Source organism: Lonchura striata, chromosome 1, assembly GCF_046129695.1.
Source record: "Lonchura striata isolate bLonStr1 chromosome 1, bLonStr1.mat, whole genome shotgun sequence".
In the NCBI taxonomy this organism is placed as follows: Eukaryota; Metazoa; Chordata; class Aves; order Passeriformes; family Estrildidae; genus Lonchura; species Lonchura striata.
In genome coordinates, this window is record NC_134603.1 from 153,832,115 (window position 1) to 153,846,770 (window position 14,656).

At 39.6% G+C, this 14,656-nt stretch overlaps 1 protein-coding gene across 10 annotated transcripts in view; it reads left to right on the top strand.

Moving 5' to 3' along the window:
• The window catches only part of ADCYAP1R1 (ADCYAP receptor type I), a 144,238-nt gene that overhangs the window by 53,821 nt on the left and 75,761 nt on the right, over positions 1-14,656 (top strand). For all 10 annotated transcript variants that reach the window (XM_077789662.1, XM_077789654.1, XM_077789646.1 and 7 more), the window contains one exon: positions 4,280-4,385. In XM_077789662.1, the coding sequence (XP_077645788.1) occupies positions 4,280-4,385 (106 nt within the window). The remainder of the gene's footprint in view (positions 1-4,279; positions 4,386-14,656) is intronic.

Genomic DNA, 14,656 nt, shown 5'->3' on the forward strand with positions numbered 1-14,656 from the left:
CGACTGCTTGCTCCTCTAAAATCTCACAGCCTCTGAGGCTGATGTTTATCTGAGCAATAAATTGTTTTTTTTGTGGTCCTATCCCTTCAATTAAAGCAGAATAATAATGCCTTTTGTTATGAACAATTCAAGCCTTTTTGGTTTTCCCAGATATGGAATTTCTTGTTAGCAGGGATGACAGGCAGCTCCTATTCTCTCCTCTGACCCTGAGGCTGATGCTTCCTCCTTTTCTTTGCTTTCTGCTTCTGTTTCCACGTTCCCCAAAATTATTATTTTTTTTTAAATCTGTTGATGAAGTGCTATGAAATGGCATGAAGATGGTGATGGGAAGTCACATTAGAATATTGTGGCAACAGTGAAAGCTGGAGGAAAGCTGCAGGGACAGGTGAAGCACGTGGCTCTGATGTTCTCTCTATCCACACCTGAGCTTCCTAAGCCAGAATTAGTGGGATACAGTTGACTAAATTTCATCAGTTTAGTCAGAGATCTCTGACTAAATGTGCCAGTATGCAAGGAGAACAGTAAAGTCTGAGCTTTAAAACTTTGTCTTCCTTTACAATCAATCAAGTCCTGATTTTTATACACCTCTAGTAAAGAAGATTAAGAAAAAAAAAGTATAAATCATATTCTTTTGTCTTTTCAGTGTAGATTGAATCTAAATTTTCTAATCAAATTTATCTGAGAACAGGGGCATAGTGGGTTTCTTAATATTCTAGAGTGGAATCACAGAATGGTTTGGGTTGGAAGGAACCTTAAAGCTCATCCAGTTCCACCCCCTGCCATGGGCAGGGACACTTTCCACTTGGTTGCTCCATGCCCCATCCAGCCTGGCCTTGGACACTTGCAGGGATGGGGCAGCCTGGAATAACCTGGAATAAGCTGGTATAACCTGTTCTGTGTCTGACTAGCTTCCAAAGCCTTGGATGGACTTTGGATAAATATAGGCATCTATGTGTGGCATTTATCATCCACGATTTCAAGCTGAAGAGTTCTGCAAGTTAACAGGAAGTGTGTGAAGAATAATTTCCTTTTTTTTAGTCATGTCCTGCTTGCATAAATAATACATTATTATTATTATTATTATTATTATTATTATTATTATTATTATTTATTATTATTATTATTATTATTACTACTACTACTACTACTACAATATTATTACTAAATGACAGCTTTTCTAATGTGTGCCTGGTGTACTGCACAGAAACTGCCACATTTGTGTGTTGAGACAACCCCTGGATGCTCCAGACCTGGGCAACTGTGGAGAACCTGCACTAACAGCAGAACTCTGTTTTTCTTGTTATTTCCCTTTATCTTTTTAAAAGATATTCTAAGAACTTGAATGTCAGCCAATGCAATTTTCTCTATCTTTGGGGATGCTTAGGGGATGATGTAGCAAAAGCCCTTATGTTCTTGGGAGATCCTGGAGATCTGTGACAGTTTATATTTTCCAGGCACTTGGGAGCCCTTAAAACAGAGCTGTGTTTGTTTTGAAGACAAACAAATCTAATATGGTTGTGCCTGATGTGTCCCTCGGGGGAAAATAGCTGAAATTTATTACTGGGATCTTGGAGATGATGAAACTGTGCAGCATTATGAGTTCCTACAAATGGCCAGGAAAGCTTTCCAGGAGAGATCAGCAAACCCTCTCTCTTCTTGAAATTGCAGTGGTGGCTTTTAACATTTACCAAAAAAAAAAAAAAAAAAAAAAAAAAATAGTGCAGATGGTTGAGCATCATCACACAAACAAAAGCACAACACAAGCACCATCAAACTGGATTTTTACATATCCACTGGTTGGTGTGTGTGGCTTAGAAAGGACCTTACAGATAAATTTCATTCCAACCCCTGTCCTGGCAGGGACACCTTCCACTGTCCCAGGTTGCTCCAAGCTCTGTCCAACCTGGCCTTGGGCACTTCCAGGGATCCAGGGACTTCTCTGGGAACCTGTACCCTCACAGAGAACAATTCCTTCCTAAATCTTGCTCTGAATCCCCCTTCTTTTACTTTAAATCCATTCCTCCTTCTCCTGTCACTATCTGCCTGTGCAAAAGTTTCTCTCCCTCTTTTCTATAAGCCACTTTATGTTTCTAAAGGAAGGAAGGATTGCTGCTGAAAGGATTCCACCTGCCTTGGGATTTGGGATTTGCTCTCAGGTTTTGCTGTGGGGCGCATCCCTGATCCACCCTGTTCACTCCATTCCCTGGGATGGGAGGGAAGGAAAGTCGAACTGTGCAGATGGGGAAACAAAAGAACCCAGAGTAGAGTAAATTTGGGGATTTCTGTCCCTGAGAAAATTAAATTTTGGGATTTCTGTCCCTGTTTGCTTGTCCCTGCTTAGCAGATAAAGGGAAGCTGGTCCCACATCACTTCCTCTGTGGTTTTTTCCATTGTCAAGAGTGAAGGAAATGGGATGGGAAATAAAATAACAAAAGTGCTTCAGTGAACCTCAAATATTATAGTATTTATTACAAATTAATTTTTATTTTTTTGTTTTCTATTGGGATAATTAATTTTTTTAATATTGTGATAGGTTTTTGTATTATGAAGGGATGGATGGTTGTTAGGGTTTTTTTGGGGGGATTTGTAATAGTAATTATGAATTTATTTTGTGGATATAAATATATATGTGGATATAATTTTTGTGGGAGTATTTATATGTGTTACTAATTTTAATTGCTTGAGAAATAATAGTCACGTTTAGTTTTGTGTTTAGTATGCTTGTAGTATGAATTGTTTTACTAAGGTGTTTTAGAATGTGTATTAGTTTTGGTTGTTCATTGCTGATACATTTTATCTAGAGGACATTAGGCATTGGGTTAAAGTTTTTACAAGGTATTTTTTGGTAAATAACATGTTTATTTATATTTATTGGTAATGCAATAATAATAGTTATTGCTGGTTTTGGTTGAATTATTATTGGAGTATTGCAAGTTAGAGCCAAAATTTTCAGTCTTCATTATAATTTGTTGAGATGGCAGTTGGAAAAATTTAAAATCTAAGAATTTTTTTACTGTCTTTGTTTATAATCAGAAAGTCCTGTTTTTTTTGTGAAATGTTAGTAATTCTTGTGGGAATGTATTTATAGTAAGTCTTTTAATAAATATATTAATTTGGAAGTGTAATTCTAATTGTAATGGTGAGAATTACAATATCTCTATTGTCTCACTCTTCACATGAGACTAAAAATGGAATAAATGAATTAGAATAATAAATAAACAGAATAAAAATAAATAGAATAAATAGAATAAAATAAATAAATAGAATAAATGAAACACCTCTCAGCTGTGCCATTTCTGGGTCAGAAAAGGACAAATCACCTTCAGCCAGGGCACTGAATTTTATGGTGTTTTTCACTGGGCAGGATTTGAACCTCAACCATGCCCCTATAAAATGATCTCATGAAATCTGAGGTTTTATTCTCCTTTAATTGATATTCCCTGGCCACTGTCTGCTATAGGATTGAAATCCTGTATTGATTTCCAGAAATGGGTCACATCCTAATTTGCTGCTGCTTTGGGATTGCCTGGATTGTGTTGGCTGCAATGTTCCTCTCATAAACTAAATTTTTCTTCCTTTCTTTTTTCCCCCTTTACTTCTTTCATGTAGTGGGCTGCACTAAAGAGTTAAAGATCAAAAACAGAAAAAAAAAAAAAAAAGAAAATATTTAGATCAAGTCAGCATGGTTTATTTGACATTGTATTATTTTTGGCAAAAGAATTTGACTTGAATTCTCTGGAATTCAATAAAGGTAACACTGAGGAATGAACAGGGTGACAGAATAAGAGAAACAGCTTTTAATTTGGTTTAAATTCTAGAGGGATTTTAATGAATTGTGCAAAGACTCATAAGAAACTGGTGGAAGAACAAACCAAGCTTAAATTTATTCCTAATTATTCTTTAAATTATTTCTCTATTTAGACACACCCTTATTCATCTTTATGTGAAGAAAGAATTCAATAAAATAAAACAAACATGTTAGAAGTAGTGTTTTGACCTGGAGAACACTATAAAACCCCCAAATAATTGATGAGAACTTTAATTACTTAATTAGGCCTTAGACCTGCTAGAAGAATAAAAAGGAGTAAAAAAAGAAACAAGGGAAAGAAAATGAAGTTTGTCACAGGTTTTTATCAACTTTAAATGATATTTTTGTTTCTTATTCTTCTTTTTTTTTTTTTTTCCTTGCAGTGGGTTGTTAAAACTTACTGATCACCTCACAAACTATTTTATTTTTGTAACTGTTTTTTTTTTTTCCCTATTTCCCCCCGTATTTCAGGTTGCAGCAACCCATTCCAACTGCATCATTAAAAAGGAGCAAGAGACTTGTCTGGAGAAGATCCGGAGGGCGACGGCCCTGAACCCTCTCAATGACTCTTCTCCGGGTGAGTTTCAGACCCTGCACCTCGAGCTGACAATTTAAAGTGGTTTTCACCATTTCCTCTGATGCCTGGAGGGGTTTGCAGCCCTGTCACAGCAAACACTTCATGGTAAGAGGAGCATCACTGCTGCTGAATGAGCTTGGGGAAATTAAAAACAAAAATTCAATCAATGCGGGTGCGTGAGAACCATTCCTGGTTATTATCAGAGGTCAGGAATTTGTTTCTCTACTCAAGGGTACAATACGTCTGCAAAACAAATAATATTTTTTTTTAAATAAATTAAAAAAATGGATGGCTGGATGATTTTTTTTGCCTGGATGACAACAGCTCTGGGGACAGGATGTGACACAAAGTGCTGCTCAGGAGCAGCTCGTTTTCCTTCCTCATCTCAGCAATAATTTGGGTATCTCTCACATGATGTGAGGGATGCAGGGATTAACGTTGTGGTGTTTGTAATCTTGACGAAGGATACTCGTGCTTTTGCTGAGATAAGAAACTGAGGCAGCCAGCAAAGAAATTTATTGTTTAATATCCTGCCTTATTTCCTCCTGAGCGCAGCAGGAGCCGCCTGTGGCCAGCACCAAGGAGAGAAGGGCAAAGAATGACCAAGAAACTAATTGGAAATCAGGGTCCATTTACTGAGTCCTGTCCAAACTGCTTCTGCTGTGACTGGAATTGATGAAACCGCAGAGGAAAGCTGATAAAACACATTGTGTGTGATAAAAGAGGGGAGCTTTGTCTCCCCTTTTTCTTGCAGCAGGTTTTAGTGCAGAAGCAAAGGAGGTCAAAATGCAGGTGTCTGTGTTGGCAGGGTCCTCTAAAGCAACCTGGTTCTGCATTTTAGCTGCTAGGAGTATTTCCATCAGAGAGGAGGGTCCTGCTATTTATCTCATGCTTAAATTCATTTCTGTTCTGCTGCCCAGCTCTGGGCAGAGGAACTGTGGGGTGTGCTGGAAGTGAGGAAAGCTCAGTGGACCTTGGGCAGCTCATTCCACCCCCAGGGATGTGGTTTTGACCTCCTCTTCTTTCGACGTCCTCTTCGTGCTCTACACAAGAGCTTCCCAATTTTTCCCTGGTCCAGAAGTGTCATGAGAAAGGAAAAAGGGGGAAAAAGCCAATTTCTTGCCTCCTACCCCCAGAATGGTGATCATGAGACCTATTTCTTCTGCTTTATGCAATGGCTATTGTTTGGATTCAGGAATTCATAGAACTCCCCAGGTGAGAGGAGACCATTTCACCAGGCAGCTTTTATTTCTTCATCACCCAAATGCAGAATAACCCTGACAGCTGGGGACTATTCCCACTGAAATCCTCCCCCTGCCTGTTCCAAATGGAAAGGACAGAGATGGAGGAAGACCACAGCCATTGGAAAATGCTTTTGCATCTCAATGGGATGAAATTTTATCACTCAGGCAGGAAGGGACTGGATCCTTTCAGGCTCTCACTCTCAGCAGAACCCAGCTGCTCCCTGTTCTGCTCCCCCAGTATTTGCTGAATCACTGGGAAGATTTTTCCCAGGCTCATTGAGCATCTTTTAGGTGTTCCCCACATCCTGTGGCAATGAGTTCCACAGATGATGTGGTTTAGACAAAAAAAAAATAAAAATATCCCCTCCAAGAGATTAATCTTCCAGTGAAGGCTTCTGGTGTATTTCATGTTTGAAAGCCTTTTAATTACATGGATCCTGCTTGCTGGCTTTTTTTTCTGAATTTTAAATTATTTTTTAATTTTTTTTGTAGACATATTTTAAATTTATTTCATTTCACCTCTGGGATTACAGCATTTCACTCTAAATCCTGACCACGAGACTCACCTTTTATTATTTAATGATATTTATTTCAAGCCAGATCCTGCCTACCTCATTCTCAGCAAAGCTTGATCTCCTTAGTTAAAGGATATCAATGAAATTCTATCACCTCCTTACTGCTTGAATTTGTGGGAGATGTTTCACAACAAAACTGCTTGAAGATGCAGTAACTCTCCAGAAATTAAGCAGTCATAAATTCAGGGTGTTGATTCCTCTTAAATTTCTCCTTCTGCACACAAATTATTTTTTATTTGGGAAAAAGGAAAATTTCCCATATAATTATTTTTATATTCAGCCCTAAGACTTACTAATGATAACAGTGGAGAAATGTTATCAGCTTGTTCCTTTCAAAGAAAGAGAAAGATAGGGAATAACTCCCTTGCTTGTCAGAAACAGCTGAAAGAAGGAAGAAATCCCTCCTGACTGGTGAATAAAATACTGTTTATTCAGAGGAGAAGCACACAATTACCTCTTTGTCTATTCCTGCCTGAAAATCCCCATAGAAAAATTCACTATATAAATTTTTTGAGAATTTGTTTTTCCTCAGTGGTGCTGCAAGGTCTGAAATGGGATCATGAGCTTTTAGGAAGTCTTTAGGGGCTTGTGGACATGGTCAATTTACTGTGACTTAAAAGAAAAATCTGCCTCTTGTGGCAGGTAACACAAAGAGGGTCAAGTACAGAACTTGGGTTTGGGACATGAACAGTCTCTGTATTCTGTATTTCTGCATGTGTTTCTACCATCTAGAATGATATTATAAAATATTAGGGTGCTTCTCCAAGGCACCTGTTCAGAGACCTTGTTTTCTGCACTGGCAATTCTCTGCCCCATCCTTGGGTGGCAAGAGAGGAAGAACAATCTGGTTCCTACATTTTGCAAGAATTCAGCTCTGCTTTACCCCCTTGCTGTGTTCAGTGAACACAAACGTTGACCAAATGGGGTTTCTGACATTTCCTCCTTTCTCTCCCACTCTACCTCTCATGCCCAGATGTTCTGCTCGTTATTTCTTTATTCTTCACAGCAGTTTTCTCTCCTTTTGCTGCTGGGCCCTGCCTTTAATGCTTCAGAGGCAATGATTGCCTTGAGATTTTCTGTTTGGTTTATTTTTTTTCCATTAGTTTTATGATGGATGTTTCCTCTTAAATGTTTTAAATTCTTTAGGAAACTATATGAGAAGAAATCGGGGGCATGTGCTGACCCTATGTGTCCATTCCCGTTCAGTCATCACTAACAGCCTGAATAGAAAAGAGAATTTGAAGGAAATGAAATCTCAGCAGGACCCAGAATCTGACTGCCTTGCTCTGGAGGAGGAATTAAACTGATAAAGGGGAGTAATGAAAGCCAAAGGCAGACAAGAGAGGAAGGAGAGCAGTGATTACTCCATACTCAACTTCCCCAAGCAGTGGTGCCAGGCTATTTCTTACATCAGTGTTTCCAATTTCCTTTGTTTGAGTTTTTATCCCTTTCCTACTGTGGAGCTGCCCCAGCTTGTGCTGAACCCTCTTCTAGCTCTCACCAACCCTCCAGGTATTTTCTGCCAGATCAGAATTGATAAATCTCACTGCTGATCCACATGCACCTTTTTTTATTTCTATTTCTCACATCCAGAATCTTCTGACCTGTTCCCAGCCCTGGGGCTAGGAAAGACTGACATAGCAGTTACTCAGATATTAATGAGAGTTTCCTGGGTTAGGTGCATTTAGCAGGGGATTTATCTAATTAAATGTTGATACCTGCAATTGCATCTGCACTACAAATGAACAAGTTGCCTTCCTCAGTTTGTAGCTCTGGATGTCTACCAAGCAGAGCCTGAGACATAATTTATTTCATCCTCAACATATGTTAGATGATGCCTGTTTTTTCTCTCTGGACACATGGAATAAAGGATGACCATGTCAGATCTAAATAATCAAATTTAGGTTTCTACATTTGATTAGAAAAATCCCGCCTTTAGCTTCTGTCTTTATTATATTGACTAGGTCATGCTGGAGATCTGGATTACCCCAAAAATCTGCATTATGATGGAAAGAAGCCTGCTGATGAAATGGAGAACCATAGATTGGCATGAAATACTTTTCCCATCTGTTCCCTGTCGTGCTTTCCACTCTTGGAACCAGATATTCCAGACTACCCCTTGAACGTGGCTCCCTCTCAAATAGTGAGAGAGTTCCTTGAGTGATTTGCAGATGTGTGTCTACAATTTAGTGTTGAAAGTGCCTAAAATGCAGTGAGGTGGAACAAGCCAACGTGTGCCAAAAGTGAACCCAGCACAAGAATTTGAACAGAACAAGTGAAGAGGCCTCGTTGGTGATTATGTGATTCATGACTCACTGTCAAATCAATCTTTAACTTGCAGCCCTTGTTTCCATCCCACTCCTCCTGTCCTTCCTCTGAAAAATATAGAGAGGAATCAACATTCCCAGGCATGTCAAGGAATTGAAAGGAAATAAGGATTTGAAGGGATGTGATGATTCCTGCAAGGAATCACACTGAATTCTTGTTAAAAGTTACCCTGTAAATCAACAGGAAAGAAACTGGTAAGGGCACCAGGGGGTAGGAGATGGTAATTAGGAGGCAGCGTGGTGATGCAAGGAGAGATTTTGAATTATGTTTCCATCACACAAAGATGATGGAGCAGGTTTTTTTTTTTCAGTTTCACATTTTTTATTGAGTGTCTCATCAGCTTCTTGTTCTCTCAGAGCCTTTGAATTATCTGCTGTTATTTCCCCTGGCACCACTGGGAAGACATTACTTCACTGTGTCTCCCTTATTGAAGCAGCTGTGCCCAAGAACAGGACTAGGATTGAATCCAAGCTAATGAGTTCCTAGAGTTGGAAGGGCATAGATAAGAAAATGTCTCTACAACCAGAAAGTTTTCTCTGTGGCTCCTTGTAAAGTAGAATACAGACCTAGATCACTTTGATCCCTATGGATCCACCTCTCCTTGGGCAATGATGCTTTTTTTGGGCACTGATGGATTTATCCTTGTGACTCTGCATAAAGTGTCTTCTACTAAATTCATATTAGATCTGGTAGGAACAAGGAAGAATTTCAAGGGAGAAGCCAGGGGCATGTGATGACAGACACGGGGTCTGTGCTTATTTCTGGTATCCATTCTGTAGAGCCTTTGTCTGAACAAATCTCCTGTGCACCCTTTGGGACCCAAGCTGTGATCAAACTTTGCTTTTTCTCAGGCAAATGCAAGGAAAAGTGCTTCACTTACCTCTCTGTTCCAAGCATTGATTCATTCTTTAACTCTTTGCTGAATTTCTCTTGACTTTATCATCATGCTTTTTAGATTTTTTTGGGAAAGGGGGAATGGTTTAAAGTGAAAAAGGGGAGATTTAGATTAAATATTGGGAGTAAATTCTTCCCTGTCAGGGTGGGGAGGCCTTGGCACAGGGTGCCCAGAGAATCTGTGGCTGCCCCTGGATCCCTGGGCCAGTTTGGATGGGGATTTGAGCAGCTTGGGACAGTGGAAGGTGTCCCCATGGCTGGGGTTGGGAACTGGATGAACTTTAAGGTCCCTTCCCACCCAAAAAATTGTAGGATTTGGTAAGTTTGTTCACTGAACAGAGTGGATGAATTCATGTCACCTCAAAATGGGTTTTAAAATTAACTAGAGAGATCTTTATCAGTGCTAGATATTGAAACTGCATTTATAGTCAAGAGGTCAAAATCAGAACTTGGAACTCCCTGAGACAAATACTTACAGAACTTACACTTGCCCTGCTTGTGCATCCACATTCTGCTGAGAAGGTTGTATGATAAATGCCCATTTTTGTGCTTTGCCTATTAACACAATCATTGTGGAGGTCTGAAGTTGGATTGAAAGAATTCTGTTGGTGATAATGACCAAAATCTTCATTTTTCCAGGCATAAACCAAGCTTCTGGCTCCATAAAGGATCTTTTCCTTAAATGGAGCAGCTGAAGCTAAAATGATTGATGCTGACTTACTGTGAATTCAGCCACATCAGTAAAGCTGAAAGCCTGGAAGTGTATTGCCATTGAAAGAGTTCAGCATCAGCTTAGCAAGGGGAAAGAAAGTTGTCACAGTCAAACTACCCTGGAATAATTTAAGGAAAGGTTTTCTGCTAGACATGGGTGCAGACAGGACAAACCTCAAATGGATGAACCACCAGATTTCTTGGAAAAGCCTCCAGGATGTTTCTTTCTTATTCCTCTTTAATACACAGCCAAGCTGTATTTACCTAGATTGCCTGGGGAGGCAAACAGTACAATAATAAATTTTTGGTGAAGAATTCCTGGAAAGAGGGATTCAAATACCATCCACATCCTAGACATAATATTAATAGCAGATGAGCAGGGATATTCCTTTGGCCTTGTAACCCCCATGGTGCTGCGAGGAGAAATAAGAGTTTGTGTGATCCTACAGCTTTTTCTTCCAGGCCCAGCTGGATTGCCACTAGTCTGGGAATCTTTGGACTATTCTCAATCAGGGATCACAGTGTGGTTGGAATTGTGTTGTTGGAACCCTGGATATTGAGAATTTCACTTTCTGTGCTGCCAGGCACTGAACCCCAGGAGAACACTGCACTGACCTGAGGCTGTGGAGAAGCTTCCAAAATGGAATGACAGAACTGGGATTGTGGGGGTGGAGTTTGAATAGAAGTGTGTGATATCACAGGCTGGGAAACTCCAAGTTGAAGGGTTTAAAATATAGTAATAGATATAAATCAAAATGGAGGTTTTGGGATGGAGGCTACTCCTTCTTCACCTTCTCCTTTGGGTGGTTTTGTGTAATTGGATAAAAAAGTCCCCATTGTGGCCACAGGTTGCTAGGTCAAAAGTAAAAATAATTTAGGTGTCATTTCTTAATTGGACAGTTTATCCTTCAAAGGCCTCGTAGAGAGAGAGATGGGGTTCCATTTTTAGTTTGTTAGAGTGAAGTGCTGTAAACCCTGATATAGAGTGACATAGAACATCTGAGTCCCAACATGAAATACCACCTTGCAATTTAATCCCAACCCTGGCAAAAAGAAGCAAAGACTCCTTCATTGTGTGGGTTTCATTTTCAATAAAATAATTCCTAAATATAGTGCCTCCTTATCTTCAGAGCTCTGTGGTATCTGTGGATGAGCTAAACCATGGCAAAGAGGTGGAGTTTGCAGGGCCACAGGTGTGTCCTGCATCACCTGGGCACAGCTCTGCCCTGGGTTTCCCACAGCACACAGGACAGGTGTGGTGACTTTGGTCTCTGCCGTAAGAATCTTAACCTCAAACCTTGCAAGTTCTTTTTCACTGATTTGTCTCCAGGCACAGAATTTGTCTCTCTGGGTTAGTGAATAACACCTCAATTCTCTGACCTGAACAAAGTCTAAACCCTGTAGAGCTGTGAATTTTAGGGAATAACACCTCAGATCTCTGACCTAAATGAAGTCTGAACCTAAATTAAGTAGAGCTGTGGGTCCTTCCTTGGAGCTGTTCCTTTCCAGCTCTGGATTCCTGATATTTGGGGATAAATCGTTCCCTGTAATAGCCTTTTTCTCTCTCTCCTGATTCAAGAAGAGGATGAGTTAAGTCCTGTGGATTCCCTAACCTGGCTAAAGCTTAGGCGAGGTGATCATCAGCCCGGGGATGGTCAGGGAAGATGACTCAGAGAAAAAAGATGCAAAAATTGCTGTAATGGGGCAGAAATTTCTATTATCTCCCCGGCAGCAGGAACACACTTTGGTTGTTTAAACAAGGACTGCCACCTTTACATGACCTGCTGATAAATCTGAGTTTAGTCATCTTCTCAGCATTTGCTGGACTTCCATTCAGAAAAAAAAAAAGAGAAAGAAAAGTACTGGAATTTAATACCTACATATCTAAAATACCATTAGCTGTGAAACATGTGTATGAGCTACTGTTCCCATCCCATAGTGTATTCATTGTGATAATTCCCACCTGGTTCTTTCAAAGCCATTACTTTTGTCGTCTCCAGAATTGCCAGGAAGTCCTTCTGTAATAGGCAAAGAACATGAGTTAAGAGAAAATGAAAGGTGAATTAGAATTTGTCCAGGCAGCTGGGTAAGATAATGACTCGGATAAGATGAGTTTCTGGGAACCACATTGAATAAAAGTATTTCTCTGCAAGTAGTTTAATCATTGAAAAATGCAGGCTCAGGTTGCATGTTAAAATAATTAAGGCTGGAAAATAGCAACCATTAACAAATTTGGAAAATGAAAATATATGGCCATTTCATGTTCTGTTCAACAGAACATTGTTTCAGAGGTATTGGTACTTAAATTGAATTAAGGATAAGAAGTAAAGAAATGATAAAATTCAAGATAAAAAGCTAAAAATGAAATTTCCTCTCTGCCTGTCTGGCTCTTTGTTTTCATGTCAGGCAAGATGAAGGAAAAACTCTCACTTAATTGAACAGAATGGGATTTTTGTGTGTGGTGTGTTTAAAAATAAAATATGCATTGTTTACACAGTTCCACCTGTGAGATCCTTGTTTCTATGGTGACATCCAGTTTATTAAATCCTCTCTTTTCTTTGGTCCAGACTTAAATATTATCAAGAAGACCACTCTGACCATCTAGTTCATGGTATACATGATGATCTAGAGCAAAGGGAGCAGTTTATTTCCAGTTTATGCAGAGATTATTAAAGCATGAGGGTTTTCACCATCTATTGTTTACTTTCAGTGGGATTTTTCATTTGTGTTTTGTTTATTTTTACTTGGTCGGTTGCTTGGTTTGGGGTTTTTAATGAACATTTTCAAATACACTGCATAGTAGATGCAGCCTGGTCTAGCATAAAGTGTCCCTGCTCATGGTGGGGTGGAATGAGGTGATCTTTAAACTCCCTTCCAACCCAAACCATTCCATAATTCCTTCATTTTGGATGCCTTTGCAACTGATTTTACTTCTGAGATGTGGGTGCTTTTCTAATTCTTGCTGTCCCAAGCAATTGGGAGCAGCACATGTAATTGCAATCATGTTCTACCAGGCCACTGCAGTTAAAAATTTAATGATGAGCATCAATAATACCTAATTAATGAGTGATGGTTTAATCTGCAGTCATGAGCAGCTGGAAGCTGTGATAACATGCACTCATCAAATTCTTAATGTCTGTAGTACCACAGCTAAAAAAAAATCCCCAAAAAACTGTTAAGGAGTCACCTGAATTATAAGTGAGTGATAATTAATATGTGAATTATGAGTGATAATTGATAAGTGATTTGTGATGGTCAACTCCTTTTAAACCACTACTCTATCCCAGCAGGCAGCTGCTGCACTTTTCCATAGTGCTGAAAAGAATTTCCTTGCATGGAGATTGTGTTTTCCTAAAGATCCTGCAAAATGTGTTGTAGAGATGGGCAGAAACAACACACTGAGCAATGCATTAAAGGCTTTTTTTATTGCTGCATGTTCTCCTTCTTTACACAGACTCCAGTTGGTTAGTAGCTGGTTAGTAGCTTTCTTGCCAGTTACCCTGTTGGTTAGTAAAAGGTATTTTTCTTGTCCAGCAGCTGGACTCCATGATCCTTGTGTGTCCCTTCTAACTTGGGATATTCTGGGATTCTGTGAGTTTTCCTCACAGAACTTGAGGTTTCTGTGCCTTAGGTGTTTCCAGCTTGGCTATTGCCCCAAATCTGCCCTCCCAGTCCAAGGACAAAAGCTGCTTTTTGGGGAGTGACTCATGGGATGCATTTTGAAAATCTGCTTTTCAGTGAGGACAATGTTCTCCAGAGTTGCCTGTTCCTATCTGATTCCTAAAGAGGCTGACCTGGACCAGAGGCTAGACAGAGTTAAAGAAATAAAGTAGGGATTTATTAAAAAGCCTTCAAAGGATACACCTGGGGCAGTACAAGAGCCTGGCTATGGCTCCACCCAAGATGGATTCCATGTCATGAATTTTCACACTTTTATAAATTTTGGTCCATTTCCATTTTGGGGTTAATTGTCCAATTACAGCTTCAGGTGATGCAGTCCCATCCTCTCATTTTGCTCTCCTCAATTCACTGTTTGTACTTTTTGGGCTGAAACTGCAGCAGTGTCCTTGGTTCTCAGGCTGGAAAAGGATTGTTTTGTGTGACTGAGCTGTGAGGAGAGCTTGCTAACACTTTATGTGAAGTTCAGAGTTATATACCAATGAGAACTTGCTAACACTTTATGTGAAGTTCAGAGTTCTGTACCAATGCAGTACAGAATCTGGAAAATGCAGAAGCTAAAACTTTAGGCATCAATCTATCCCCACAAAAACTTTGAGGGCCATTCAAATGTAGATGTTGGCAGTGGTCTATTAAATCCAACTCTGGAAAGCACATTTGCCAGGTGCTGCTTCCTTTGTTCACAGGAATGGTTGTCTGCTGGGAGAACAATAAAAGTGATGGGAGCAAGAATGGGCAGGAAGAAATCCCCAGGGCATCCTGTTGATAATTTTGAGGCTTTCTTTTGATAACTTCGATTGGAAGATTTTTCTGTGCCCACTTAAGAATCACCTCTTCACCA